Source organism: Strongylocentrotus purpuratus, unplaced genomic scaffold (assembly GCF_000002235.5).
Source record: "Strongylocentrotus purpuratus isolate Spur 01 unplaced genomic scaffold, Spur_5.0 spur5_scaffold_15, whole genome shotgun sequence".
Lineage (NCBI taxonomy): Eukaryota > Metazoa > Echinodermata > Echinoidea > Camarodonta > Strongylocentrotidae > Strongylocentrotus > Strongylocentrotus purpuratus.
The window spans coordinates 15,345,126-15,373,111 of record NW_022145600.1 but is presented as its reverse complement, the minus strand read 5'-3'; the positions used below and the strand labels follow the sequence as shown (position 1 = coordinate 15,373,111).

At 36.9% G+C, this 27,986-nt stretch overlaps 3 protein-coding genes across 4 annotated transcripts in view; 2 read left to right on the top strand and 1 right to left on the bottom strand.

Moving 5' to 3' along the window:
• Positions 1-830: 830 nt before the first annotated feature.
• Positions 831-20,780, bottom strand: LOC115918640 (protein FAM166B-like). 2 transcript variants are annotated; one of them, XM_030985662.1, is made up of 7 exons: positions 20,534-20,780; positions 9,702-9,777; positions 9,129-9,312; positions 6,758-6,982; positions 6,068-6,248; positions 4,770-4,897; positions 831-4,233 (listed from the first exon to the last, which is right to left on the bottom strand). In XM_030985662.1, the coding sequence occupies exons 1-7, from the start codon at positions 20,623-20,625 to the stop codon at positions 4,118-4,120; spliced, it is 1,002 nt and encodes a 333-aa protein (XP_030841522.1). In that variant the 5' UTR covers positions 20,626-20,780; the 3' UTR covers positions 831-4,117. The 2 variants fall into 2 exon arrangements, with proteins under 2 accessions (XP_030841522.1, XP_030841523.1); XM_030985663.1 differs by having other exon boundaries at positions 6,080-6,248.
• Positions 14,868-19,606, top strand: LOC115924052. Its single transcript, XM_030985661.1, has 2 exons — positions 14,868-18,591; positions 19,413-19,606. Exon 1 carries the CDS (start codon positions 14,932-14,934, stop codon positions 17,902-17,904), a length of 2,973 nt encoding a protein of 990 aa, XP_030841521.1. The 5' UTR covers positions 14,868-14,931; the 3' UTR covers positions 17,905-18,591; positions 19,413-19,606.
• Positions 20,781-20,963: 183 nt separating the features above from the next.
• The window catches only part of LOC115918652 (transient receptor potential cation channel subfamily V member 5-like), a 28,050-nt gene continuing 21,027 nt past the window's right edge, over positions 20,964-27,986 (top strand). Inside the window, exons 1-2 of the mRNA XM_030985967.1 lie at positions 20,964-21,163; positions 23,432-23,775. Coding sequence (XP_030841827.1) covers positions 23,578-23,775 — 198 coding nt within the window. The 5' untranslated portion in view covers positions 20,964-21,163; positions 23,432-23,577. The remainder of the gene's footprint in view (positions 21,164-23,431; positions 23,776-27,986) is intronic.

Sequence of the window (27,986 nt, the reverse complement as noted above, 5' to 3'; positions counted from 1 at the left end):
CCATGTATTGTCATTGAGTAATATTGTGCTCTACTAGATTATTTTGAAAAGAAGCCAGAAAAACAACTGAATTAAAAGAGTAAATTTAATTCCTTCCTGTATATAGTACTATATAATTTTATATATCTAGTCATGTTTTATGTGATGACTGACAGAATGTAATATGTGGGTAAAATAGGGAGTATTATAATCAATGTACATAGTACTTTTGAATGAAAACATGTGTCTTTTACAAGTTTCATAATCAAGTTGTATTCATGTGTGGGTACCTACTCAGGTTAATATATTTTGAAATTATTTTCAGGATGACATTAATATATAACTCTTTTATTATATGTAGAATGCATTGGTTTTTGTGTGTATGCTGCTTGTAATTATTGATTATTTGCAAAAGATTATTTTGGTATCAGGGAAAGAATGGAATAATTGCTGTTGGATTGCAGATATTATTATTGCATATTTTATAACTGCAAAGTAGATTAAGGTTTGAAAATGTTCCGTTTCTCTTTTGTATGAATTCATTTTATTGTTTGTGTGACAAAGTATATTCATGAAATACTGCTGCTTGTAATTCTGGTATAATGAATTAAGGAGCACTATGTCAACCCACCTAAACAGAATAGCTAGATGCTTCTGTTTTCTTCAATATGCTAACTTGTAGTTGTAATTTTTGTCTGAGGTTATTAAAGAAGATGTAAAATAGTTGTTTTGCCATTTGTAAATTGCAATAATTTTACACAGTAAAAAATAATCCAGCATAAGCAATACAAAGACTGATTTACCTTCATGAAAACATACAAGTAATGAAAGAATCTTCAACAAACAGAGCATTTGACTTTTTGTAACTTTATTATTTCAAACCTGAATATATTTCTCATTTACAGAATGTGTGTTGTCAACAGCAAAATAACATTATTTGTGTAAAACTTCTACAGAGAATTTAAGGCAAAAATTAAATAGGCATTTGAAGAAACAATAATCAGTTGCTGGCACTCTACATAAAAACATCATTTACAACAATCCATATTTACATAAGTACAGGAAGAAATAGAATTTTTTTGCCTGAATGACCACTGCTAAATTGACCAGCAATTTAAATAGTACAATTCAAAATCATTTGGAGATGCTATTGTATGTATTCATTGGTAAGAAATGCTGCACATTATGTCATATCTGAAATATATATATGTAACGTTAGGCTGGATTAATACAATGTTATAACTCAAATTAGTGTCTCTATTGGTTCATAAACAGAGTTATTTTTCAAAACATGTACCACCGATTCTTTATTGTATTTACCATGCTATATTTTTACAAGACTCTTTGTCTGTTTATGTTTTCATATCATAGTTTGATGTGAACTGTGATTTTTTAGTATTGTATAACATGTATTACTCTTAAGCCTGAAAATAGAGTTTAGTACTGCTTTGTAATTTGAATTCTTACATTAACAGCCTAGAAGTTAATATGAAAGTTTGATTGTGTATTACATGATAATAATTGTATGGATTTGAATCGTAAACATGTGAACAATTTCACTCAACTGTAGCATTTAAAAGATTGGTCCAAAGTTTTAAACTATTTCTAGTTACATTTGGAATTCATATGACATTACAAACAATCCTTGGCATGTGTCAGTTCTAGTATGATATTCTTCTGCACAAAAATAAAAGATTAGAAAGTTTACAGAACTCAGCTTCCTCTTAAATCTTTTGTAATTTTTTTTTGACATTTATCACATGGACTATCCTCACAATTTTTCTGCCCCCCTCTGCCATTATTTTCAAATATTGTATATAAAACCCTCATGTAAAATTAGTTCCTAAAGCACAACATGTGACATACAGTACAGAATGCTTGTACCATGGGTGAATATTGTGGAATGGCAAAACCAATATACTCCTTTTAAAGAAATCTAGGAGAAGTAAATTGAAGTTGTAAAACATAATTTTGAATGTCTGCTTAAAAAAATGTACTACCATTTAGTGAAAGATATAGTCATGTTTACAATACAACTTATAGTTTCCTTCAAGAGATTAATGTAGCATTTTGAGTATGTAAAATAAAGCAAATTTAGGTACTCTTTTTATTGATGGAAAATCATGGAATGTTTCAATGAATACCTTTTATCATGCATCATTTTGTGTGTTTTTAGTGCTGTGTACATGAAGTCAGGTATGAATATTTGGGACAGCAGTAAGAAATGAAAACAAAACTTAACATAAATTACAATAATTCAGGAAAATAGAACATTTCTAAAATGATGTATGCAATGTATGCAATATTTGGATGTACAAATAAAGTGCTGAACTATAGCTGAAATTTCATTTAAAATGCATACAAATTATCAGTGGAAAACATATAAACTTTATTAGTCAGCAAAACAAATACAAAAATATCATTATTTTATATTTTGTTAATTCATCATGAGCTCAATAAATGAAAGAGGAATGCATTGACCAGTTCCACATCCAAAATTGCAGATATTCTATGCAAATTATGATTTAAGTTTTATTTTTTATTTTATCACTTTGACAGGTCAAGATACAGAACCGAGATATAATACTGACTTCTTTGCACTTATTTGCATATATATCTGCCCCTCAGACAACATGTATAGAGAGCCAACATTCAAATGAAGTTGAATATGCATATTACATGAAGTGTGCCCAGAAAACTCATAAAATTAGAATTGTTAAAAACAATCTTGACACCCTGTATGATGGTCTTAGTTTGTTCTTAGATTAGATGTGCACCAAATTAAATTACAATTTTGGGGTCTTTAATTTTGGAATAGTGTGTTGTTTTAATCAATATCTCTTAAAGACCGTCATTACTACTGGGCCTGAAGGGATTAGACCACACAGCGAGGTCACTGACAGGGGGCTATCTCATTAACTCAGCTCTCAACTAACATAAGAAAAAGAGGATCATGGGGGATCAACAGGCACTGATTGGGGAAGTTTTCTATATAGAGGGAGCAAGTAGCTACAAGTAGGACAGAGGGGCTTTAATTACCACATCCTAATAATTAAAGCTTATAAATATATAAAGGATATTTCAAAAAATAAAAAGTTACATATTGAATGAAATAAGATTGGCCTATCATTTGAAGACAGGAAATTATAGGGAAAAGATTATCAAATATGTTATAACATAGGCAGTAGCAGGAGTAGCATTATATTTGCATGAATTGTCTCAATCTCACAACCTTTTAAAACTTCCAATGCATCGTTTTCCATGAAAATAAGTGGATTATCAGTTAACCTTCTTTGACACAAACTAGCACTGAAAATGTCAAATATCAAGAAAAGTTTGTCTCTTACATAATTGTTACGAGTAAAACAATTTTTCAAAAATCATAGGTTGTGGCCAGCAGTACATATTGCCTATACAACACAATTTCATGTTGTAGGTGAAGCATATTAGATTGTCCCATGGAAATCTAGAGATTTTGTATGAAGTAATCTGACTCTTAGTCAACATGAATTTAGAGGTTGGAGGGGCCATGTACATAATTTTGTCTTTGTTTTAACTTGAAAGGCTGTGCTCTTTCCATATTAACAATTTTAGCAATCATCCACATTAAAAAAAGTTTAGTATGTGACAATCTGCACTGCAGTTGTCAAGTATTTAGTCAGAAGTACAGGGAGAGGAAGAGTGTTATTATTAGGGAATATAAAGGGTGCCTGTGAAGAATGGAATGAAAAGATAATGGAGACAGAGAGGGCTTTAAGAAGAAGAAGACAACATCATTAAGACATGTTGAGCGATTGAGAGATACAGAGGGAAGATAGAGAGAAGGAGAGAAGAGGAACACATTAAACAAAAATCATAAAACAATTCTGTGAATCTCTTGTACAAGTTCTCACAACTTCTGGACCTTGTTCAGCAAGTTCACAAAACATTGAACAAATACATTTCTTCTCCCAAAAGTCAGCAACCAGCCAACATACGACACATCTTTTGACCCCTGAAAGATGTTTGCATATGCTGTTAGGAGGTAAAGTTCTTTAAAATTATCACACAGCTTCGGGTCGAAGAATGATCCATCTTGGAGGCCGGCTGACTCTGTGGAAGGCTGACATTAAGACATAGCACTACTGCTTCCTGGTGATCAAGCAGATTGTTGAAGTGTCTGTAGATGTTCACCATAGTTGGACTGTCCATGACTACACACAGGAAGAGATCTGGACGCATCACCATAAGTATGACCGAATCGGTAACGGATTTCTGTCAAAGAAAAGAAAATCGTAAGTATTTAATGTATCACCCAGTAGAATGCAATTTTTTTCTTAAAATAATTGATTCCAATTTATTTTTGTGTTAGTTATTTGATATTTACATAATCATTACTATGTATCGATTTGCATAATGATGATAATGATGATGACAATGATGATAATGACAATGATACTACCACCACTGCTACTATTACTTTTTGTTATCACATACTTTATTAAGTTTATTTATTGAATATAATAACAGAAAGCATTTAAAATTAAATACATATAGTAATACAAGGCGTAAAAATGATAAATATCAACATGTACATTTAAAAAAGAACAGGATGAACATGTAATGGAAAAATACAGTGAACATGTCGTGGAATAGCTACATAAGTATGGGCACTTGGTACATTGGTTTGTTTATGCTGTTCTACAATATTGTACAAGTAGCATAAAGAGTGACTACAGGATGCAGTTGTTTGAGTTGGTGTGGGGAACCTAAGAAGCAATCATCCTAGAATCCTCTGTAGGAATACTTACGTGGAAGGTATCCTGTGTACTTGGGTACCATGCCAATATCTTTGTAGAGTCTCCTCTGCATCAAGGTACTCTTATCATCTTTTGTCAGCTGCAAACTGGCCTTACCAGCAAATTTAGGGACAGTAGTCCTAAAATGAAGAAAAAAAACATGATGTCAAGGATATGAAATAAATGTAGTTTGAGATGAGAATATTTGCACTGACAGCCTAGGGAAAAGCCCTTGTGACGCATTTTAGCCTAAATCCTCAATTTTCAATTTAATTTATTGAATAAAACTGAGAAAATTTAAGCTTTTCGTTTGGATACTTAAGATAATATAGCTAAAATTCCTCTAAGATTAATGATAAATTTTTGACACTAAACTAAATAATAAAAAAAAACTTCACTTAAAATCTATCTCAGTAAAAGGTACTGCAGTGAAGGCACATCAAAATTGTCTTTACACAGCAAACTGATGTTCTATGAGTGAAAGTCAATCTATTCATATGAGAAACAAATTCTACAGCGAGCTACTTTTAGAAAATTTCTACCAGGTTGTTGCCATAGCAACTACAATGTTCTGGCATAGAAAGTATTACAATTTTAAGCATGAAATGGATACATGTATTTTTAATGTTTTTCTCATTAGAAATTTATGTTAACTACTGAAATTATACAAGTTACCATTGCAACAGCCATATTCTAGCATAACCATGACCTTGGATGACTGAGATTTTGATGGAAATGAAAAGGGTAGCTCAAATAGACAGATTTAGTCATTTACATGATATTTCTTTGCTGTACAACTAAAATTTCCATTTTTTTTCTTCTTCTAAAAAATGTATGACTTGGGAGGAAAGAGGACCTATGATAATATGCTTCCATAATATATTTTGACTACTGCCCCCAAGGGAGAAGGCACGTAGAAGAAAAGTTAAGATGTTTTTGTACACAACAAACAGGAGAGATATCTGTTATACTTCACAATCTACTTTAATACCAAACTGTCAATTTGAGATTCGCATAGACAAATTGATCTCATATTCCAAACATTCATAACTTTCTTATTATCTAGCTGTTTGATTTATTCAAACTTTCGTCATTCTGTTTTTATCGTATTTTTCTGCTTTCATACAGAAAAACTAATTCCAGGGGTTGGGTTGCCCTTTAAGTACACTATGAAAATGTGACAAGGTGTCATGTAATAATATTAGAAAGTTTGAAAATTTTACAATTACAGTGCATCCTGATGATTGACATGAACAGAACAAGATACAGTTATTACAAGCAAAGAAAGAGTCAAACTGAAGTGTACTTACTTTGGAACATACCCCGGCTTGGAGATGATTGCATGCTTGTCTGTCTCATCATAGAATACATTGAGTGATTTGTCACACATCTCATTATACCTTGCTCCTAGACCTAGCTCAGTCACACCTTGTCTTGGTATAAAGCCTTTGTAACCTGGAATGGGAGCTTCCCTCGATTCTCTCTTGTCGTCTATTGATATAATTAAACACAGAAATAACACAAAATGTGACGAAATGAGAATATGATTCATGGAAATATCAACCTGGGTGAAAGCATGAATAACAATTTGGCACCCATCTTCAAGAAATTTCTGTTGGTAAAATCAGTGATGTACAGTAGATTACAAGAATGATTACATCCATGATGATACGGGTAACTATTTTAAACTGTTGAAAATATTTTGAAGCATTATATGCATTCATGCATGTTCTTGGATTCTAAGTGAGTGTTTTGTTTCTATTTCTTGACTAATTTGGCACATTATATTATTGTTAATATTATTATACTGTATTATCATATTAACACAGTGGGGTAATATTTCTATTTCCATAATATGATAGTAAGTGAAATAGCATAAAAGTAATTTGGAGTACATACATGTAGCCAGATTTTATGAAGCATTGGCTTTGAACTCACAAGAGTTCTTTGTTATAAAATGGTATGGAGCAAAATGAAACAAGACAATATAAAATTCTTACCTAATAAAACCTTTCCAGGGTTTTGATCTCGGTAGAAGTTTAGAGCCTTAATGACCACCTTCTCATCCCTCTTGGGTTGGAGAGGTCTTGACTGGACCACTGTCTGTTTCAGGGTCTTGATCTTGGTGTCGTGTTCTTTGGTAGTGTGGAGGAAATCATCAATACAGACATCACAGTCCTCCTTGTAGGTATTTCCAAACTTGAAAGGCATCCTGGGGATGTAGCCTGTCAAAGCGTGGAGAGAGGTAATAAATATGTAAATATATCTTTTTCCTCATACCCTTTTCTTTCACAATATTTTCTCCATTCCTATTCCATTTTTGTCTCGCCTGCGTAGCAAAAAGCGAGACATAGGTGCCGCTTTTCCAGTGACGGCGACGGCAGCGTCAACATCAAAAACTTAACCTAAGGTTTAGTTTTTAAATTTTTAATATAATTTTGAAATTATAAGTTCTCATTCAATGAAACTTGGACTAAAGGGTCATCAAGTATTCCCAATTGTGTGAGCAGAATTTCAGGTCACAAAATCAAGGTCAAAAGACTTAGACTATGTTGCGGCATCATCATCGAAAACTTAACCTCAGGTTAAGTTTTTGAATTTTTAATATAATTTTGAAAGTACATGTATAAGTTCTTATTCAATGAAAAAAAATTGACTAAAGGGTTATCAAGTATTCCCAATCATGTGAGTAGAATTTCAGGTCACTAAATTAAGGTCAAAGGTCATTTCAGGTCAACATACTTAGACTCTTTTGTGGCATCAACATCAAGATTTTGAAATTTAAGCATAATTTCAAAAGTGTTTGTTCAAATTCCATGAAACTTGTACACAAGGGTTATCAAGTATCACAAATCTTATGACGCAAATTCCAGGTCACAAAGTCAAGGTCAAAGGTCATTTTAGGTCAGTATGTGAGGATTTAAAAAAAAAAAAAAATGTTGTTATTTTTTTATGTTCCGTTAAAGTTATTAATCTTGGTACAAATTATAGTAAATAATTCTTCCAATGACCTTGGTCAATATTCACTTCAAAATGCTGATTATATTTAGAGGATTTCATTGGGGGGGGGGGCCTGCTAATGGGCCACCCTGCCTATGAATAACGTCCCAACCTCAATTTTTCATCATATTGAATTGCGTAATGCAGGCGAGACCGCCGAGAGCATTTCCCTTGTTCTTTCTCTTTGTCTCTTTAGCATTTTCGCTTATCTCTTATTTTTTCATTCTTCCCCTCTTTTCCATTGTAAATAATAATAATAATATTAATAATAATGATAATAACAATATTAATGATAATAATATTAATAATAATAATAATTTCGGTAGTAATAATAATAAAAATGATGATAATAATAATACAAATAATAATAACAATAATGTTAATAATAATAATGATAATACTACTACTACTAATAATAATAATACTAATACTACTACTACTACTGATAACAACAATAAATGTAATACTATCAACAATATTTATAAGAACAACAACACGATCATTATTAATAAAGACAATAATAATAATAACAATATTTTCTAGGAGGCCGGCAGAACGTGATCTCTTTTGGCTGAACATAAAAGGAGTAAAATCTAACATTTCTCTGAGGTTATCGCATCACAAATGGGCATGTCTTAGTAAAATAAATCCTTGCGATAAGGCCAAATAACAAAACTAACTGGACTTTAAAAAAAAAGGAGGAGGCAGGGCATTACTATTTACTATTTTGCAATTTGTTATAGCTAGCCAAGCCTACCAGTATTTATTCACAGATATTGTGCTATGTGAGTATACTGATGCAATGTTTGACAAAAACAAACGATTTGTATCACTTAAGGCTTTTTTTTTTGGGGGGGGGGGGCTGTTTTTCTTCTGAATAGTAAATAGTAAAAAAAGGTGGCGGGCGGGGATGAGAAAAACTTAATTTTTGTTATTTGGCCTAATGATTCTCAGAATACTGATATAAGAAAGATTTTAAGGGTACTTTATATCACTAAGATAATTTGAATCTCAGAATACCACTCCAGGGGGGGTGTTTCACAAAGATTCTAAGTCGAACTTAACTCTAAGTTGGATTTAAATATTATGGATAGCCATTTGTAGCCTTATAATGAAATATATTCAAAAGCAAAATTTCAAGTATTTTAGACTTTTCATAAATTCCACATCAAGAACATGACATGTTCCATGATAATAGAAAATATGAATGATTTGAATCACCATTTTATGCCTTTTAAAATAACTTTTACAAAATATTTTCATAGATGCAAATGGCTTTCCATAAATGTTAAGTCCAACTTAGTGTTAAGTTCTACTTAGGAACTTTGTGAAACACCCCCCCTGGTCTTTATATAAAGATGGTTGTTATACCTGTGTAGCCTGGCACCATCTTCTCTGTGAGTTTGTTGTCTCCGTTAGATCTTGGTAACTGTATAGGCCTTCTCTCCCCACTTAGCGTGGTGGCAGCAGTCAGCCCAGTCCCAACATGTTTGCTGGAGGCATCAAAGTAGTTGTTTGGCCATGATGATATAATGGGATGACGGTTTGCACGTCTCTGGACACAAACAACAAAAGAAAATTTGATCATTTAGGGAATAGAATATCAACTGGAGTTTTGTCATTTTTTTTACCATTTCAATTTTTCAGAAACTTTTTTGTCTAAGTCATGACCTACTATGTGGTAACTTTTTTCCTTGTCAATTTGTCTTCTTCTTCAGAATCATCCCCATCCCCCCCTCCCCAACTTTTCGCTTTCACAAAACATGATCTGCCTGCTATGGATGGCATAAATATGGGCACCTACATTGTAATCATCTATAGTTCAAATAATGATGGATATATCTGTTTCCAGAGTGATATTAAACATCAAATACCAAATAGAAATTAACTAAACATGAAGAAAAGAATGAAACATGAATTCAAATAATTTTATATTTCTCTCACATTCTCCAGTCTGTTGGTTGCATTTCCATATGTATCTCCAACATGGTACTTGTACTGCTCGATGTATCCGCAGTAGCTGTAAAGGCAACAAGATTAAAGAAATTAATATAATATATATATTCCATTAAGTTGTATTGTAGTTGTTGAAATTGCAGAGATAGTGCTCAATTGGGAGGGGCTACCCCACTTTTTCAAGTACCCCTAAAATCTCCCTTTCTACTTTGAAAAATTGCCCCCGTGTACTCCTAATAAATGACTCTTTTTTTCTTCTTAATAAGCAATCATATCCCCCATCTTATAAGTGCCCCTTTTCACTTCTGATACGTGACCATATTTAAATCTTATGAGAGACCTTTTTTACTTTGAAGAGTGCCCATGTTACCCATTCCTTTCTAATAAGTGCTTCTTGCCCTTCTTTTAAAGGTAAATGAAATCCAATAATCTTTAGCTGATAGCCTTAATAGAGCTTATGAGCCAGTTAAAAAATCTTAAAGTTAGTCTCATTTGATTATTTAGCAAGTAAAGCAATTTTGCAGCTTCCTTGCTCACTATTCTCCCAGTGGAGCTGCCATTATACATTATGTCAGAGTAGTACAGCTTGTGTGTTACCCAGGCGCGTAGCCAGAGTTCGACGTTTGGGGGCACATACATGTAATCGATCGAGGTAAAAAAAAAGGGGTCTAAAAAAGTTAAACCGATCTTGGAAATTTTAGGGGGGAACGTGCGCCCCCCCCCCCCCCCCCCCCCCCCCCCCCCCCCCCCCCCCCCCCGTGGCTACGCGCCTGCGCCTGGTGATACCCACTGACCTGTATTTCATTAAAATGCAGAATTTGATGTGAAATGCATGTTTAACATGCTACTTTGTCACAATGCCACTGTAGCGTCATAAGCATGTTATATTGAAATTGAATCATGTATTCACAAACAAGTTCTCCTTTCCCTCTGAGATTATGTAACAGAGTTCCCCTGTTTGTTCATGGAACAGCCCAGGGTCCAGTGGGGTGTTTGTTTAGGGCTAATTTGCATAAACTTGGCTTGTAGAGCATCTCATGGGATGCATGCAACATCCTACAGTGCAGACCGAATTACACAGGAAAGGAGTTAGCAACTCAATTTAGAATTGTGTGAAGTTTGGAGGATCTTTCATTGTATTCATCTATTAGAACCGGGATATTTAACAGTTGGTAAGTCAATATATTGCTTGTTCATATATTCTTGTATACTGAATCTAGGTTACATACATTGTGAGAAACAGGAGACAAACCTGTAAGAAGAAAGTAATTTGTGTGCCAATCCTTTGTTCTTGGTTCATTATGTTGTATATAATACAATGCTAGTATACTGTAGCATGTATTCGTTAGCTGATATATTACCAGAATATATGTTGCTCTATAAGTCATTCTTACTCAAGTTATAATGAGTTTGTACATATGATTGAAACAGTAATAATTGTAGTTTCATACCCAGTAGTTGATTGCTATATTAATAGGAGGAAAGTTGTATATAGAAGAGTTAAAGTTAGTTTGGAGTTTGGAAAGTTTCTGTTCACCAAGGCATATAGCCTCTAGTGTACGCACACACACACAGCTGTGTGCAGAGCATGTATGATTGATATACATGTAGTTTAGTAGGGTGTGTGTGAGGGGTAAATGCAAGACCCAGAGAGTGCAGCCAAATTAGGGCACTGTGCACTCAAGCGCACTGCACTGATTAGTGCTTTGTTTCTTTGTCTTACAGTTAGGCAAAACTTTAGACTGTATATATGTATTGCATGTTTAATTGGCAGTGATAGCTTGAGCTAAGGGATATTAAGAGGGATTTAATGATCATTGGAACTTGTTGCATTTCTACAAAGATGCATGTACATTACTTGAATATGAGAAGTTTATATCAGGAGTTATGTAATAGCATAACTATTATTAACAGCATGATTATTGCATTATATTCACTGTATGATGATGTATCTATTGTTGACTTATTATACTGTTTATTTGTGTCTTAACAGTAAACCACACTATCAGTACGATCGACGACACTATTGCCACGACACCATCCACTATCGCGATATACTATAGACATCACTATCGCCATATACTATCGACATCACTACCACTACACGTTTCTACATTTGTTCTGGATTTATTGAGACTGTCGTCGATGTTTAGACTTGAATAAAGGCACGAGCTAGTTTATACTGCAGAGACTGCGTCTTGTGTGAATGATTCAGTTTAGTGCGTTTACTACGTTAATCATTACCCTGTAGAAGGTTTCTCGGAAACGAAGCTACATCAGTTTACAACTTTTTATCATCGTGAATGAGTTCGCGACAATAATGGATGACGCATTGAAGGACAAGCCATCGGAGAAAGCGCGTGAATCTCCTTCTTATAGTCAATCAGAGGGACATATACGTGAAGCTTCGATGGAGATAAGCCGCCAGAAGGAGGAGCGTGATGAAGTCACGGCTCTGAAACGGTCTTGCCAGGGTTATGTTGGAAATCTGGCAAAGCAATACAAGGAACTTGAAGTTATGATGTCAAGTTACGACAATCTTAACGCAGCCAGGCGGAAGTATGGACAGCTAAAGGGTACATTTTTGCTGTATCAACATAAATTCAGCGAATGCTACAAAAGGTTGTCTAAGGACGATAAGGCTGCATCGAAGGAACAATTTGAGTCGCATGAGAGCAACAAGGCTGAGTTCGACGAGCGAATGATGGAGTGGGATGCTGAGGCTACGAAGAGGCAGTCCCCGACGACTGAACTAGACGAGGCGGGGGCAGATAAGGTTTCCGTAAGGTCATCGGCGTCGAGGAGAAGTAGGTCTTCGAAGCACAGCAGCACAAGTTCATCATCCTCTGCAAGACTGAGGGACGCCAAGGTCAGAGCTGAGCTAGCGAGACTCAAAAAAGAACAGTTAGTAAGAGCTCAAGAGCTCAAACGAGTACAGTTAAAACTGGATGAACAATTATCTACAATGCAGATAGACAATGAGATAACGAACGCTGAAGCAGAAGCTAGATTGCTTGAAGAAGAAATCTTTGATGAGGGTAATAGTGTAAAGGATCCTCTGGTAAAGAATGAAGTGTTAGATGTACATGTAAGTGAACATAACAATCCTGTACACAAATTTGGATTGAATCCTAATGCACCAGTGTGGGAAGAATGTAAGTTAAATGCCACTAATGATGTTTCATGTAAAAGTAATGTTCAGGATTTGAATATGTCTCAAATGTTTCATGCCATTAACCTTGCTGTTCATTTACCCAAACCCGATCTCTCCACATTTGGTGGTAATCCCATAGAATACAGGAGCTTCATCAACAGCTTTGAGGTCAACATCGCAGACAAGGTCACCGATGACAGGGCAAGGTTAACCTACCTGGTCCAGTACTGCTCCGGCAAAGCTCGAAGTAGCATCGAGAACTGTGTAATGATGGCTCCAAGTGAAGGATACGCAGAGGCTAGACGAATACTGAGGGAGCAGTTCGGACAGCCTTACGTCGTCGCCACCGCACACATGAAGAAGGTGCTAAACCGGGCTCCCCTGCGACCAAACGATGGTGCTGCTATGTGGGACCTATGCAGAGACATGCAGAGATGTCAAATGGTGCTGGGACAGATGGGGTATACTGCGGACATGAACAGTTCCAACAATCTACTCCATATCCAACAGCTGTTGCCCGTACATCTTCAATCCCAGTGGGCGAGCAAGGCACACCAGATGATGGAGGGCAGCACAGTTCCTTCCTTTGAACACATGGCCAAGTTCATTGAGAATTCAGCCAAGCTTGCTAACAACATGTTTGGGCAGAACATTGGGAGATCTTCCAGCGTGAAGGTAGATAAATCTGGTGGAAGGCCGAAACCCGATACGAGGAGAACGACTCTCACTACTCAAAGTAAAGGAGAGTACAAGACGCTTCGCCAAGACCGTCAACCGGCTAAGGGTTGCCCATGTTGCACAAGGCAACATGACCTGAAAGAGTGCGGGATCTTTAAGGAGAAGTCCTTTGAGGAAAGAAGGAAGACCGTCAGGAAAGTTGGGTTGTGTGACAACTGCTTCCTGCCCCACCACATGGCCATGGGATGCATGGACAGATCCAATTGTGAGGAGAAGGGATGTACCAGGAAGCATCACACCCTGTTACATCCTCCTAGGTGGGAAAAGGCGACCCAGCCACAATATCGCTCAAAGGAAGACAATCCTAGGGGCCCTAGAGACTCCAGTGGGGCCGGTAACAGCGTCAACACCAATCATGCTATTGCTGAAGACAACGAGAACGTTCAAGGCCAGTGCAACAGCACATTCTCAACACGTCGCAAAGTGTGCCTTAGAGTGGTGCCAGTGAAGGTAGCAGGGAATGACAAAGAGCTAGAAACTTGGGCACTGCTAGACGAGGGCAGCGACGTATCCCTTTGTGATGAGCGGCTTGTTGAGGAGCTAGGGGTCCAAGGAGCCCACAAGGAATTCCAACTCACCACCATTAACAAGGCTGGTTTGAGAAGGAAGGGTCTTGAAGTTAGCCTGACGGTGAAGAACGTCTCTGATGGAGAGAGCATCGATCTACCAAAGGTATGGACAGTTGACAAACTGCCTATATCCAAATCATGCATTCCAACCGACGAGGACTTAAACAGATGGCCACATCTGAGGGGAGTTCATCTACCTAGAATTGATGAAGGAGAGGTACGTCTCCTTATCGGAAGTGATACTCCAGAGGCCTTCTGGGTGATAGATCAGCGACGGGGAAAGAGGAAGGAACCGTATGCGGTACGTTCCTTACTCGGATGGACAGTCATGGGACCAACCATGACCTCTGCACCCGATGCTCCATACAGCGTGAATTTCACCAAGCATGAAGAAAGGTTAGAACAGCAGCTGCAGAGGTTCTGGGAGGTCGACCATGCCTTCAGAGATGAACGGCTCGCTGATTCGGTAGAAGACAAGAGGGCCCGCAAGACAATGGATGAGACAGTAGGAATGGTAGATGGACACTACCAAGTAGGACTGCCATGGAGGAAATACCCCCCATCTCTTCCAAATAACAAGAAAATGGCAGAGTCAAGACTCCAGTCACTAAAGAAGAGGCTTGGGAACGACAAGATACTACATACCCAGTACATGACAACAATGGAAGGATATATTACCAAGGGATTCGCACAAGAAGTTAATGGACAAGGCGATGAAGTTGTCTGGTATCTTCCCCACCATCCCGTTAGACACCCAATGAAGCCAAATAAGGTCAGGATCGTGTTTGACTGTGCGGCGAAGTTCTGCAATGGGTCACTCAATGACCAACTCCTGAGTGGACCAGACTTCACGAACAGTCTGGTTGGAGTCCTCCTACGATTCAGGCAAGAGAGGATAGCCCTTGTAGCAGATATCGAAGGGATGTTCCATCAAGTCCGGGTAACACCAAGGGATGCTGGAGCCTTGAGATTCCTATGGTGGGACAACGGAGACCTGGATAAGACTCCCAAGGAATACCAGATGTTAGTTCATCTTTTCGGAGCCACATCATCTCCAAGTTGTGCTGGATTCGCACTACGCAAGACGGTAGAAGACAACCAGCAGGACTTTGATCCTGAAGTTTCCCAGACAGTCCTGGAGAATTTCTACGTCGACGACTGTTTGAAGTCCATCTCCTCAAGAGAGGAAGGAAAGAGACTGGTGTCCCAGCTGTGCGAGATCCTGAAGAGAGGTGGATTCAGGCTTACAAAGTGGGTCAGCAACGACAGAGAGGTTCTCTCTGCAGTGCCTTCAACAGAACGGGCAGCGTCAGTTGTAGACTTGGATTTTGACCACCTACCAATCGAGAGAACTCTTGGAGTTCTGTGGGACATGAACTCAGACTCATTTGGGTTCAAGGTATCACCTAAGGATGTACCAACTACCAGAAGAGGCCTCCTGTCCGCAACAAGCTCATTATACGACCCATTGGGATTTGTGGCTCCCTTCAGCTTAAACGCAAAGATTCTGTTGCAGGATCTCTGTGCCCAAGGACTAGGCTGGGATGAGACAGTGGGGAAAGATGAGCTACAGCGGTGGACGTCCTGGCTATCAGAACTACCAGAGTTGTCATCAGTAAAGATAGACAGGTGCTTCAAACCAACAGGGTTTGTTGATCCCAGCTACGACCTCCATATCTTCTGTGATGCTTCAGAGAGAGCATATGCTGCATGCGCATACCTGAGGGTCACAGACACAGACGATCGCATACATTGCGCATTCGTGATGGGCAAGACAAGACTATGTCCTCTCAAGAAGATGTCTGTTCCAAGACTGGAATTATCAGCGGCTGCGCTGGGAGTTAAGCTTGGTCAGACGATCAAGGAGGAACTCAGGTTGCCCTTAAGGAACACCACGTACTGGACAGATTCGACATCAGTTCTACAGTACATCTCCAACGAGAGTAGGCGATTTCAGACGTTTGTAGCTAACCGGGTAGCCAAGATCCAATCCATGAGTGAGAGGTCTCAGTGGAGACATGTGAGTACTCACGCTAACCCTGCAGATGACGGATCGAGGGGCATGCCTGCAGGAAAACTAGCAAGGTGGCTCCAAGGACCAAGCTTCCTGGTTAAGGAAGAACGCGAGTGGCCAGTCTCCCCTCCAAGTCTAGTGAAGACCGATACAACAACACTGGATCTTCTCGTTCCTGAAGTCAAGAAGAAGCAAGTGTTTGCAACAATGTCCGAGGACATCTTGGAAAGACTCATGGCCAAGTATTCAACATGGCAACGACTGAAGAGAGGTGTCGCATGGATACTTCGATACAAGACTTACCTCAAGCTTCGAGTCAGCAGAGGTATAGCCTCATTGAAGAAAGGAGACCTGACGCTCGAGGAGTTGAATGCAGCCGAGCGAGAAGTCATTAAGCACGTCCAGAGGCAAGCTTTCCCAATTGCAACGAATGACAAGGGAAATAACGGCAGACTTCAACAAGCAAGCACCCTCTCTAAGTTAACCCCAGTAATGAAGGATGGGTTGTTGAGAGTAGGAGGGAGACTGACCAAGGCCCCTATCAGTGACGAGATGAAGCACCCTCTCATCTTGCCACACGATCACCACGTGACCAAGTTGTTGGTAATGTACTACCACCAAGAGGTCGGCCATTCAGGAGCAGGCATGACGTGGACTGCACTGAGGGACAGGTATTGGATCCTCAAGGGCGGGGCCACTGTCAGACGAGTCATAGGTAACTGCTTCCAATGCAAGAAGAGGAATTCAGCAAGAGGCCGGCAGTTTATGGCGGACTTGCCAGTAGAGCGAGTGACGCCAGACCACCCACCGTTCACCAACCCTGGTGTAGACTTCTTTGGACCATTCTATGTCAAACAGGGCAGGAGTGAGGTGAAAAGATATGGGTGTGTATTTACATGTTTAGCTACCAGAGCAGTACACATCGAAGTTGCCAACTCACTGGAAACAGACTCCTTCATAAATGCGCTAAGAAGGTTCATCAACAGGAGGGGCAGTCCAGAAAAGATCTTGAGCGACAATGGAACAAACTTCAAAGGAGCCTACAGAGAACTCAAGGAAGGCTTAGACAAACTGAACTCAAAGAAGGTTGACCTCTTTCTTATGCAGAAGGGGATAGCATGGGAGTTCAACCCACCAGGCGCTAGTCACATGGGAGGAGCCTGGGAGAGAATGATAAGATCTATCAGAAGAATCCTCGGAAGTCTCCTCAAACAGCAGCTGGTCAACGATGAAACACTCACGACATTGATGACAGAGGTAGAAGCAATATTAAATGCAAGACCTTTGACACAACTGAGCCTTGATCCTCGAGACGAGGAACCTTTGACGCCGAACCACTTACTCTTGCTGAGGAAGAATCCCTCTCTGCCACCTGGAACCTTTACGAAGGAAGACAGCTATTTACAGAGAAGATGGCGTCAAGTCCAATTCTTGGCTAACCAATTCTGGAAGAGGTGGATAAAAGAATATCTCCCCCTCTTGCAACAGAGACAAAAATGGACTAGAGTTGAGAGGAATTTCCAGACAGACGACCTGGTCCTTGTAGCCGATGATAGCTCGCCTCGCGGTAAATGGCCACTAGGAAAGGTCACAGCGACATATCCTGACAGACACGGACGTGTCAGACAGGTAGAAGTGAGAGTCGGGTCAAAATACTACAAAAGACCAATATCTAAACTCTGTCTCCTAGAAGCAGGAAAGGACACTGCTCAATAGTTTGTCCAATCCAATATTTGAAGTACAATATATATGCCTGATATTGAGAGTTATCTAGACATCAAGTGTTTATTAGAAGTATATAAATCCTTATGATTTGTAGGATTTTAGAGAACGTTTCATATTGCTGATTTGTTGATTGATTGAACGATACAAATTGTACTTCTTTATGTTATTCATGAAAGTCATTCATATTTGAATTTACGTGCTAAGGTAATTTAGCATGCATTCCATCCATAATGTTGATGATTTATTTGGTTATGTTTAATTACGTGCATTGAAGTTTACCATACTTATAGACTGATTTATGCCGCTATCATTCATGTGTAATGTATAGAGAAATGAGTAACTGGTAGTTAGCTCATTTTGGGGCCGGTGATGTAGCGTCATAAGCATGTTATATTGAAATTGAATCATGTATTCACAAACAAGTTCTCCTTTCCCTCTGAGATTATGTAACAGAGTTCCCCTGTTTGTTCATGGAACAGCCCAGGGTCCAGTGGGGTGTTTGTTTAGGGCTAATTTGCATAAACTTGGCTTGTAGAGCATCTCATGGGATGCATGCAACATCCTACAGTGCAGACCGAATTACACAGGAAAGGAGTTAGCAACTCAATTTAGAATTGTGTGAAGTTTGGAGGATCTTTCATTGTATTCATCTATTAGAACCGGGATATTTAACAGTTGGTAAGTCAATATATTGCTTGTTCATATATTCTTGTATACTGAATCTAGGTTACATACATTGTGAGAAACAGGAGACAAACCTGTAAGAAGAAAGTAATTTGTGTGCCAATCCTTTGTTCTTGGTTCATTATGTTGTATATAATACAATGCTAGTATACTGTAGCATGTATTCGTTAGCTGATATATTACCAGAATATATGTTGCTCTATAAGTCATTCTTACTCAAGTTATAATGAGTTTGTACATATGATTGAAACAGTAATAATTGTAGTTTCATACCCAGTAGTTGATTGCTATATTAATAGGAGGAAAGTTGTATATAGAAGAGTTAAAGTTAGTTTGGAGTTTGGAAAGTTTCTGTTCACCAAGGCATATAGCCTCTAGTGTACGCACACACACACAGCTGTGTGCAGAGCATGTATGATTGATATACATGTAGTTTAGTAGGGTGTGTGTGAGGGGTAAATGCAAGACCCAGAGAGTGCAGCCAAATTAGGGCACTGTGCACTCAAGCGCACTGCACTGATTAGTGCTTTGTTTCTTTGTCTTACAGTTAGGCAAAACTTTAGACTGTATATATGTATTGCATGTTTAATTGGCAGTGATAGCTTGAGCTAAGGGATATTAAGAGGGATTTAATGATCATTGGAACTTGTTGCATTTCTACAAAGATGCATGTACATTACTTGAATATGAGAAGTTTATATCAGGAGTTATGTAATAGCATAACTATTATTAACAGCATGATTATTGCATTATATTCACTGTATGATGATGTATCTATTGTTGACTTATTATACTGTTTATTTGTGTCTTAACAGTAAACCACACTATCAGTACGATCGACGACACTATTGCCACGACACCATCCACTATCGCGATATACTATAGACATCACTATCGCCATATACTATCGACATCACTACCACTACACGTTTCTACATTTGTTCTGGATTTATTGAGACTGTCGTCGATGTTTAGACTTGAATAAAGGCACGAGCTAGTTTATACTGCAGAGACTGCGTCTTGTGTGAATGATTCAGTTTAGTGCGTTTACTACGTTAATCATTACCCTGTAGAAGGTTTCTCGGAAACGAAGCTACAGCCACCTCACTAATCTTACAGTTTTTGCATTGCTCACAAATAGATCTTCAGACCATCATCAATGTATGATGTTAAAGAAGTACATGTATCTTGAGTGTAAAAACTCCAAAATTGTGAAAAAAGGGCCTTCCTTAAAAAAAAAATGACCCTTAAAAATGGGAAGGGTTTCAAGGCTTGAGCAGCACACCCCCATCCAAACTAAATCTGAGTACCCCCCTCCCCCGGGGTGAGGTTGCCCCTTGTAGCTAGGTGCTCTTGTTTTCCAGAAGTATCATTTTTGTTATTGGTGCCCGGCCTCCCCCCACTTTGAAAGTTGCTTTACAGCCCCTGCTAAAATGTGATGAATGAATGTAAACATAAACATGAACATGTTTTTGAAGGAAAAAGAGTAAATACATACAGATCAATATCCATGTCTTACATTTTTACTACAATAATTTATTGGGGTCACAACTGCAATTCTGGAGTTCCAACACATAATACTTTTATACTTGGGCAAACCGTTTTGTTTTGCTGTTGATAAATGCAGCATGAAATTTTCAGACAAACATTATCATGATTATAACACAATCTATTCACAATCACAGTGAAATATCCCATAACGAATAGTTATATATATGTATAACGTCACTAAAACATAAATACACTTTAGAACATGTTGTTACTCATAATCAGTATATAATTAATATTGTTATTGCATCATGTCAGTTAGCACAATGGAACATACAATGTATGACATACTCATTAATATCTCCAAATGAGAATATACATGTTCATGTACTAAGCTTATCTGTACCGCATATAGCTACTTGACAAGACACTAGTATAATTTTCTTACCCGGGTACTTGTGTGCCTTCTTTGAGTTCTGCAAAGTCTCTCCTACGATTTATATTCCACGTCGTGGAGTTTGACATAGTTGTGTTCATCATATTGACAAGATTTCCAGTAGGTACACCTTCAAGAAAACAAAATATCTATAATTTAAGCGATTTTAATATAGTAATAATAGAGCGAAATCGGCGTCCGCTACCAAAACATTCTATCTCTGACTATGTATACGCGTGGCGTGTGTACGGGACAGGCGTTGCTATCCACAGGCTTGTTGCTAGCTGATTATGCCGTTGTCAAGCCCCCTTTGACCAGCCAGGGGTCCTCTGTGTTCACTTTACATCTATTCAATCAGCGGGGTGTACGCTGTACGCTGCGCAAGAGCGAATCTTCTCAGACTGACTTTACCGGGATCGCTCCATGCTCATATGGTATACAAGTCGTCGCTTTCAAACACCGAACAAACCATTACCAGTGCATTCATTGTACATCAATTCATTCAGGTGAGGCATTGTACACATACCGACTGGGCCGTCTCATCTGTTGAAGGTAGTGGAACAGGTAATTCGCGATATTAATTCTACAGGATCTGACCAAAGAGATATTACAACCACTGAGTTAACTACGCTGATACAAGAGGTGAGAATTATTAAAAGAATACCATACGTGTGAAGGCCGACATGACGAGTGAGAAATAACGTGTATTATTATTATGCCAAAATTACTTTCAGTAGTTTCAAATATACACGGTAGACACTGCACAGTACTTTCAGTTTCAGATTGATTTTAGTAAAGCTAAAGCATAAACCTAATCAGGTCTGTCTTCAACATTAATATTTTACATTTGTATCTGTGTATATTAATATGATTTTTAGGTAAGCCTACCAATAATTCTTTTTTTACATTTATGAACCGAGTATAATCCATATATTATCAATCTTACACATGCTGTATCTGTGCATCCAAATTAATACCTTGAATACCTTGAATACCAAAACCGTCTTCACTCCAGCTATGTTTTTTTATGATATGTAAATACTATATTTAATAGTATTATCATCATTATTATCATTATCATATATTGTTATTATTATTATAACTATTATTATCATTATGATTCTTGATATTGTAATTGTTTTTGTTATGTTATTAGGCCTAATATTATTATTACTACTATTATCATTTTTCAATATCTAATATCATTATTATTATTTTTTAATATTGTCATCATAATTATCATTATTGTATTAATTTCTTCTCATCAATATTGTCATCAATATTTTCATCCTTTATTTTTATTCTTCACTTTTCCTTTAAAAAAATACTTATTTTAATTTAGTTTTCATTCTTTTACCTCTTTTTGTTTCATCTTGTTTTTTCTATTACTTCATCTTCCACTTCTTTATGTCCTCCTTTTATGTTCTTGTTCCTTCTTTTTTTTTTTGTTGTTTTTACTCATCATCATCATCATCATCATCACCTCCTCCTCCTCCTCCTTCTTCTTCTTCTTCTCCTCCTCCTTCTTCTTCTTCTCCTCCTCCTCCTCCTCCTCCTCCTCCTCCTCCTCCTCCTTCTTCTTCTTCCTCTTCTTCCTCTTCTTCTTCTTGTTCTTCTTGTTCTTCTTGTTCTTCTTCTTGTTCTTCTTCTTCTTCTATATCATCATCATTATCTTCTTTTTCTTCTTCTTCATTATCATCATCATCTTTTTCTTCTTCTTCTCCTTCTTTTCTTCATCTTTTTTTCCATTTTGAAGTCATATTAAAGACTTTATAAAAGAAGCATTCATTTTCTTGTTTTGGGTCATGAAATTTCTAGGCTTTAGAAATCTTGGATTTTTGCACTAAAGATTTTGAAAATCTTTGTTAGTCTTATTCCAAATATTTAACTTATATACACGTATAGTTATTTGATGCATGCATTTTTTTGAATACGATATATATTCCTCCCAGTTTTTAAATCAATATGAATTGATAAATTATCAAGCCCCTCTATTGAGTTTTAGTTTTATTAACAATAAGAACAAGTAAAACATAATGTATCAATCGTGATCACATAAAATAAAAAAATATAACTCAAGATAAATAACATTATACATAAACATTATTTTACATATAGTGAAAGAAAAGAGTATCAGCGTGTCCACACACAAAATTTGTTATCCCGAAACTCTATAACGAAACGTTGTATAAAGAATCATCGTATAAATTCCAGGGCGTCCACACACACGAGAAAGTTATCCCGAAACTCTATAACGAAACATCGTATAGGTGCCCAGTTTGCTACTGTCTTTGGTGAGTGCCAAAAAATACCCAGGTCCCAATTTCGCTTTTCTCCATTTTTTATAGATATACCTGCAAAGTGATCTTGCAAAGTGAGTTTAATTATAATAACATATTTTTTTGATTCTGTTTTATATCAAGTTTATTTCTTGAAATCACTCTCTGATACATGTCTCTGTTGCGGTGGGTCCCCGCCCAGTTATACTAGTTACGTCCACAGTCAAAACTTTCTGTGATTAGCATGATTAAGCGTGATTCTTTATTGAGTTCTAGTTCGAAACGATGCCCAAACCCACGTTTCGTTATACGACGTATCGTTAGTAAGCGTCCACACATGCAATTTCATCGTATAACTTTCCCGAAACAGTATAACTATCCCGCAACGATATAACTAATCATCCCTAATCACGGAAAGTGTTGTGTCTGGACATGGGGTATGTGTACATTTTTGTTGTTAAATGGGGTACCAGAAGTTGGCACAAGTGCTAGTCGAGTCTGGGTATATATACCGGTATGTAACATAAACTAATCTATATAGTGAAAGTAAACAAGGAATAGAATAGTCATTTAGAAATATTCCTTACTGAATATATACATGTAACTGTATTTCCTTGTAATCTATTTACAGCTGAAAATTACCTCTGAAGGGAAGGCTGAAGGCTGGTAAAAAGCACAGTAATATTAGAAACCTTTGCATTCTGTATTTTCTGAGTTGGACAATTTGGACTTAAGCAGCATCTTATTCGATAGTGATGCATTGAGAAGGAGGAAAGGATGGGAGCAAGGAAAACAAAGCTTGCAACTGATGATAATGATGGAAACCGGAAGCAGGTTGATGATAATAGTCAGGACAGCTTCCAACTGTACTCACTGGTAAACTTGAAAGGAGGAGGGGAACTTGTTGAACTCACCAGGGAGGGTATTAAGACAAAGGACTGGAAACCACTAGAGGACAAACTCAGAAGTGAATCGGTAAGCATCTTGTGCAATTATGTTATTATTATTTTTGTGGAGTGCTATCAGCTACACAAATGTGCCTTATGGGTTTTATGGCATGCAAGTACATGTACTTGTCTAGGGTTATAGTCCGCAGTTTCTATGTGCAGTAAGTCAAAAGTCACTTGCACCCAATTTTATAGGAATACATTAGTGGGTGTACAAATCTAGCTCACAGCAAATTGGATGTAGGCCATATAGCCAGTAGATCAAGCTAGTAGATCAATACTAATGATTCTTACACTTACATATATCTTCAAGATACATGTACACTGTCTGTATGTATAATTGTTACTCAGTTGACTGTTATAAACTATATTAAATGTTAAAGGTAAATACCAGTTCTGGTCATGCAATTGGATTGTGAAAGAAACGTTGTGGAATCGATCAAAAAAGGTTGATCATCTAGCATATACATGTAAGCATTGGTGTGTACTGCAAGATTCTGGAATCATCAAAATTATAAGAATTTTGGCCCAGTCTTGGTAAAGTTACAAGCACTGTATACAGAAAGATGAATATGAGACTATGCAACTCGTGGGCGATATATCTGTCCGGAAATATATAATAATTTTCCAAATATATCAATTAGTAGGCGGTTTGTATCAAAATTTGTATCATTACGTATTAGTCAAAACATATTCTCTCACATGATTGGTAATAAGACCTTCCATTTCATTTTTTGAGAGGGGGGTGGGGGGGGAGGGGCGTTTCCAAAACTGGTCTATACCTTTAATTTTTGCTTGCAGTGGCCATTCGATACAAAAAATGCTCACATTTTTTTCTATTTTCAAGGACTATCTTTATCATATAGTTTACTTTTGTTATTGAAAATATTCTTGATAGCTGTTGTTATTAATCGTCACAACAAAATTGTGGGTAATGTTGTGCATACTTTGATGAAAGCTACCCAAATAATTTTCACCAGGATAGCATGCAGTATTCATGGTAGTTAAAAGATAACCAGTATTTTCATGAAGAAAGCTAAGGTGTATTTCCTACCGAGTGTTAGCTGAAATTATATTTGGTTCTAGTGTAACTTCTAGATCAGTTTAAGTAACTATAAAGCAAAGATCAGTAGATTTTATTTGTAATATTATACTTTGGCTTTTCGATTCATCATTTGACTACCATGTGATTGTCATAAACATCGTTGTCTTAATTATGGCGCTGTACTGCTGTGTGTCTAGTTTTGTGACTACAAAATGTAGACAGTTTTTAATGGAAGTTGGCTTGAAGTATTAGACTAGTACTTCATTTGCCTATCATGTTCGGTCATCTGACATGGCCTACCCAATCATGGACCAATAAACCAATCAAGTCTGAGGTTTAAAGAGGAAGTACAGCCTGATAGTAAGTTGGTTTTGATAAAAGCAGAAAACAACAAAAACAAATAAGTGAAAGTTAGAGCAATATCCGATAAACACAAATTACATGTACTAGCAACACTGAGACGCAATTAGCGAGTATCTCTCTCCAATTTGCTCTGTACAAAACATTTCATAAACTTTCATTTTCTTAGTTATTGATGATGGAATAGATTTGTTTCATACAGGGGTTGTATAAAAGCATATATTTGTAATTATTATATTTATGGTGATTGAAAGATTGAACATTTTCTTAACAGAAAAAAAAAAAAAAATTATAAACAGAGCAAAAATCAACAAATGGGAGGGCAGTGGGCACCTAGCAAGAGTGTTATTTGTATGTCACAGAGTTGCAAATTTGCGTTTGATTGATCTTATCTTTGAACATTCATAACTTTTTTATATATTTTTAATCGATTTTCGCTCAAACATTCACTGAGTTATTTTGTCTTCATTTTTTCAATTTCTATTAAAGAGACTTGGTAACATTGTTCAGATGAGAGATAGTGGTGCTAAGGTAGTGACTTCAATGCTAGATGTACAATTAAAGATAATCTGAAAATTTGAGTGAAAACGGACTGTTATTCATGGTACAAATTGGGAAAAACTGATCTGATCGATTCCTTAATTCTCCCAACTATATTATTTCAATTTAATTACATTTTAGGTGAATGGAAATCTCACAAACCAATAAAATGGCTCTACATTCCATTCCAGACATTTAAGTGTTCACAGATTTTTTATAGCCAGTTTTATGTCTTTTTTTCATGGAAAAACAGTTTGGAAAATTCAAAAATGGTTGGGAGAATTTACTGTTAATCAGTGTTAGAGGGTGTCGTACATCGACGCCTTCAAAGAAAACCATGTATATCTTTGTGGTTTCAGAATTTGTTCAATATTTTTTGCATGTCAGAGGGTTAGTACAGTAGAAGGAATATAGTAAGTAACATTTAATATAAATACTAAGCAATTTTTTCATCAACCTTCAACAATGTTACCAAGTCACTTTAAAACCATTTTAATATCAGGGCGGACTTCCCCTTTAAGGACCTTCTCCTAATTGAGAAGCTCTTTATCAGATCATGTAAACAAAGCCAGTCAAGCAGGGGACTGTATACAGTTGTATAAAGTGCTTTGACCCTGATACCCTGACCTATAGTTGTAGATGGACTTCCAGGGCTATGGTACTTAACAGGTGCATATCTTCTGTTTAGAACCAGAAGGATGTAAAATCAAAAGAGATAACTCCCTTTGGTTTCTAGCATAAAATGTAATGATAGGTTGTAGATAGGGTAAATTTAGTTCTTCCGTTGACATTCATTTGTAGTTTATAAAGGAAATGTCACAAGTTGATAGATATAACTCAAATACTGTTGACACAAAATAGGCACTCTTTAATTGTAACTAATTTTTTTATATCACCTTTATTGTGCGAAAGCAAATGGAAATTTATTTTCTTGCAAGGTAGACTACACATAAGGACATCATGTAGATACATACATGTAGATATAAACATGTACCAGGGTAGAGAGTGGCAACTGTTTACAAAAAGGCTTGTCAAGGGAAAAGCAAGAACAAAAATGAACTTTAAGCAACCCTTCTATCAAATGTTTGGACTTTACGTACCGGTAATCACATTTCTCCATCTTACCACCAATATTTCTATATTTGATTACCGTTAAGTTTCTTTTACTACTAAATATATTGACTGGTTTGTATCATGTAATAACGTCTAGCTAACACCCACTGCTTCTTTAACACAGCTAGCATGCACTGCATGTGGAGCCTAAGAAATTGGTCTCCTGTGAAAGCCTGTCATTGCTTTAATATACAGGCGCAGCATCCTATTTAACTAATTGCTTTTAAACCCAATCTAGCATCAAACTGGAAAGGTATATGCCAAATTATTAACACACCAATTTACATGTACTAGTAGATTATCCATGCTCTATAGAAGTCATGCTCCATTAATCATACATGATGTAGGATGAATTGAGAAACATGTTAAGAAAAAACATAATTGGTGGATATATTTTAATACAACCACTGCATGTAATTAATATGTTTCTATCAAAGTATTTAACCACAGTGATACCAATGTAGGATTCTTACAATTTTGGGCTATTTTCTGTACATTTGTATAGTATATCCTAGAAAACTAAAAAACATATTTTTAGGCTAAGCATTTGGAACAAAAGATAGATGAAAAATATATTCAGTTTTGAAGATAGTAAAAGAACAAAAACAAATATTTTCTGTGCTGCTTTTTATCACTATTTTTTTTCTAGATTTATATTTTTTATTTCATTTTGACTATAGGGGAGAAACTCGAATGGTAGAGTAATACCAAACACTAAGCTGGACATAGCTGCACAAAATGGCGCCACAGCTTAACAACTACAAATAAATGACGCTCTGTTAAAGTATAGGACATATATTCAGGTTAAGAGATTTCTACACAAACACTTAGATGGCTAGAATATCTTCATCTCGAAACTGACTCTTGTCATGCATGTGTGTGGTTTCTAGTCCCACTCTGAGCAGTCAAAAATGCATTCATAAATGATTGTCGCTGCATAGTGTGTAAGCGTGTCCCTCTTCCATTCTCGATGCAAGCTCGGGTTCAGGGTGAAAACACTCTGTTCCTCAAACAGAACGGGGTAACTGTGGGCCAGTGTGAAGGAGAGTCACAACCTATGCATGTTAATATGCTACACTTCTCGCAAAGAGTATAAATCTAGGTGGAATTTTACTTTTAACTAGGTGTTCAGTGTGCCTACATAATATACAACTGGTAATCTACATACAGATCTTTTTGAT

Coding starts and splice junctions, on each gene's coding strand:
- LOC115924052 (XM_030985661.1), top strand. CDS start 14,932: ATGAAGCCAAATAAGGTCAGGATCGTGTTTGACTGTGCGGCGAAGTTC.
- LOC115918640 (XM_030985662.1), bottom strand. CDS start 20,625: ATGATGAACACAACTATGTCAAACTCCACGACGTGGAATATAAATCGT. Junction 9,313..9,701: donor CAACCAACAGACTGGAGAAT/GTGAGAGAAATA, acceptor GTTTGTGTCCAG/AGACGTGCAAACCGTCATCC. Junction 4,234..4,769: donor GTACACAGGATACCTTCCAC/GTAAGTATTCCT, acceptor TTTCTTTGACAG/AAATCCGTTACCGATTCGGT.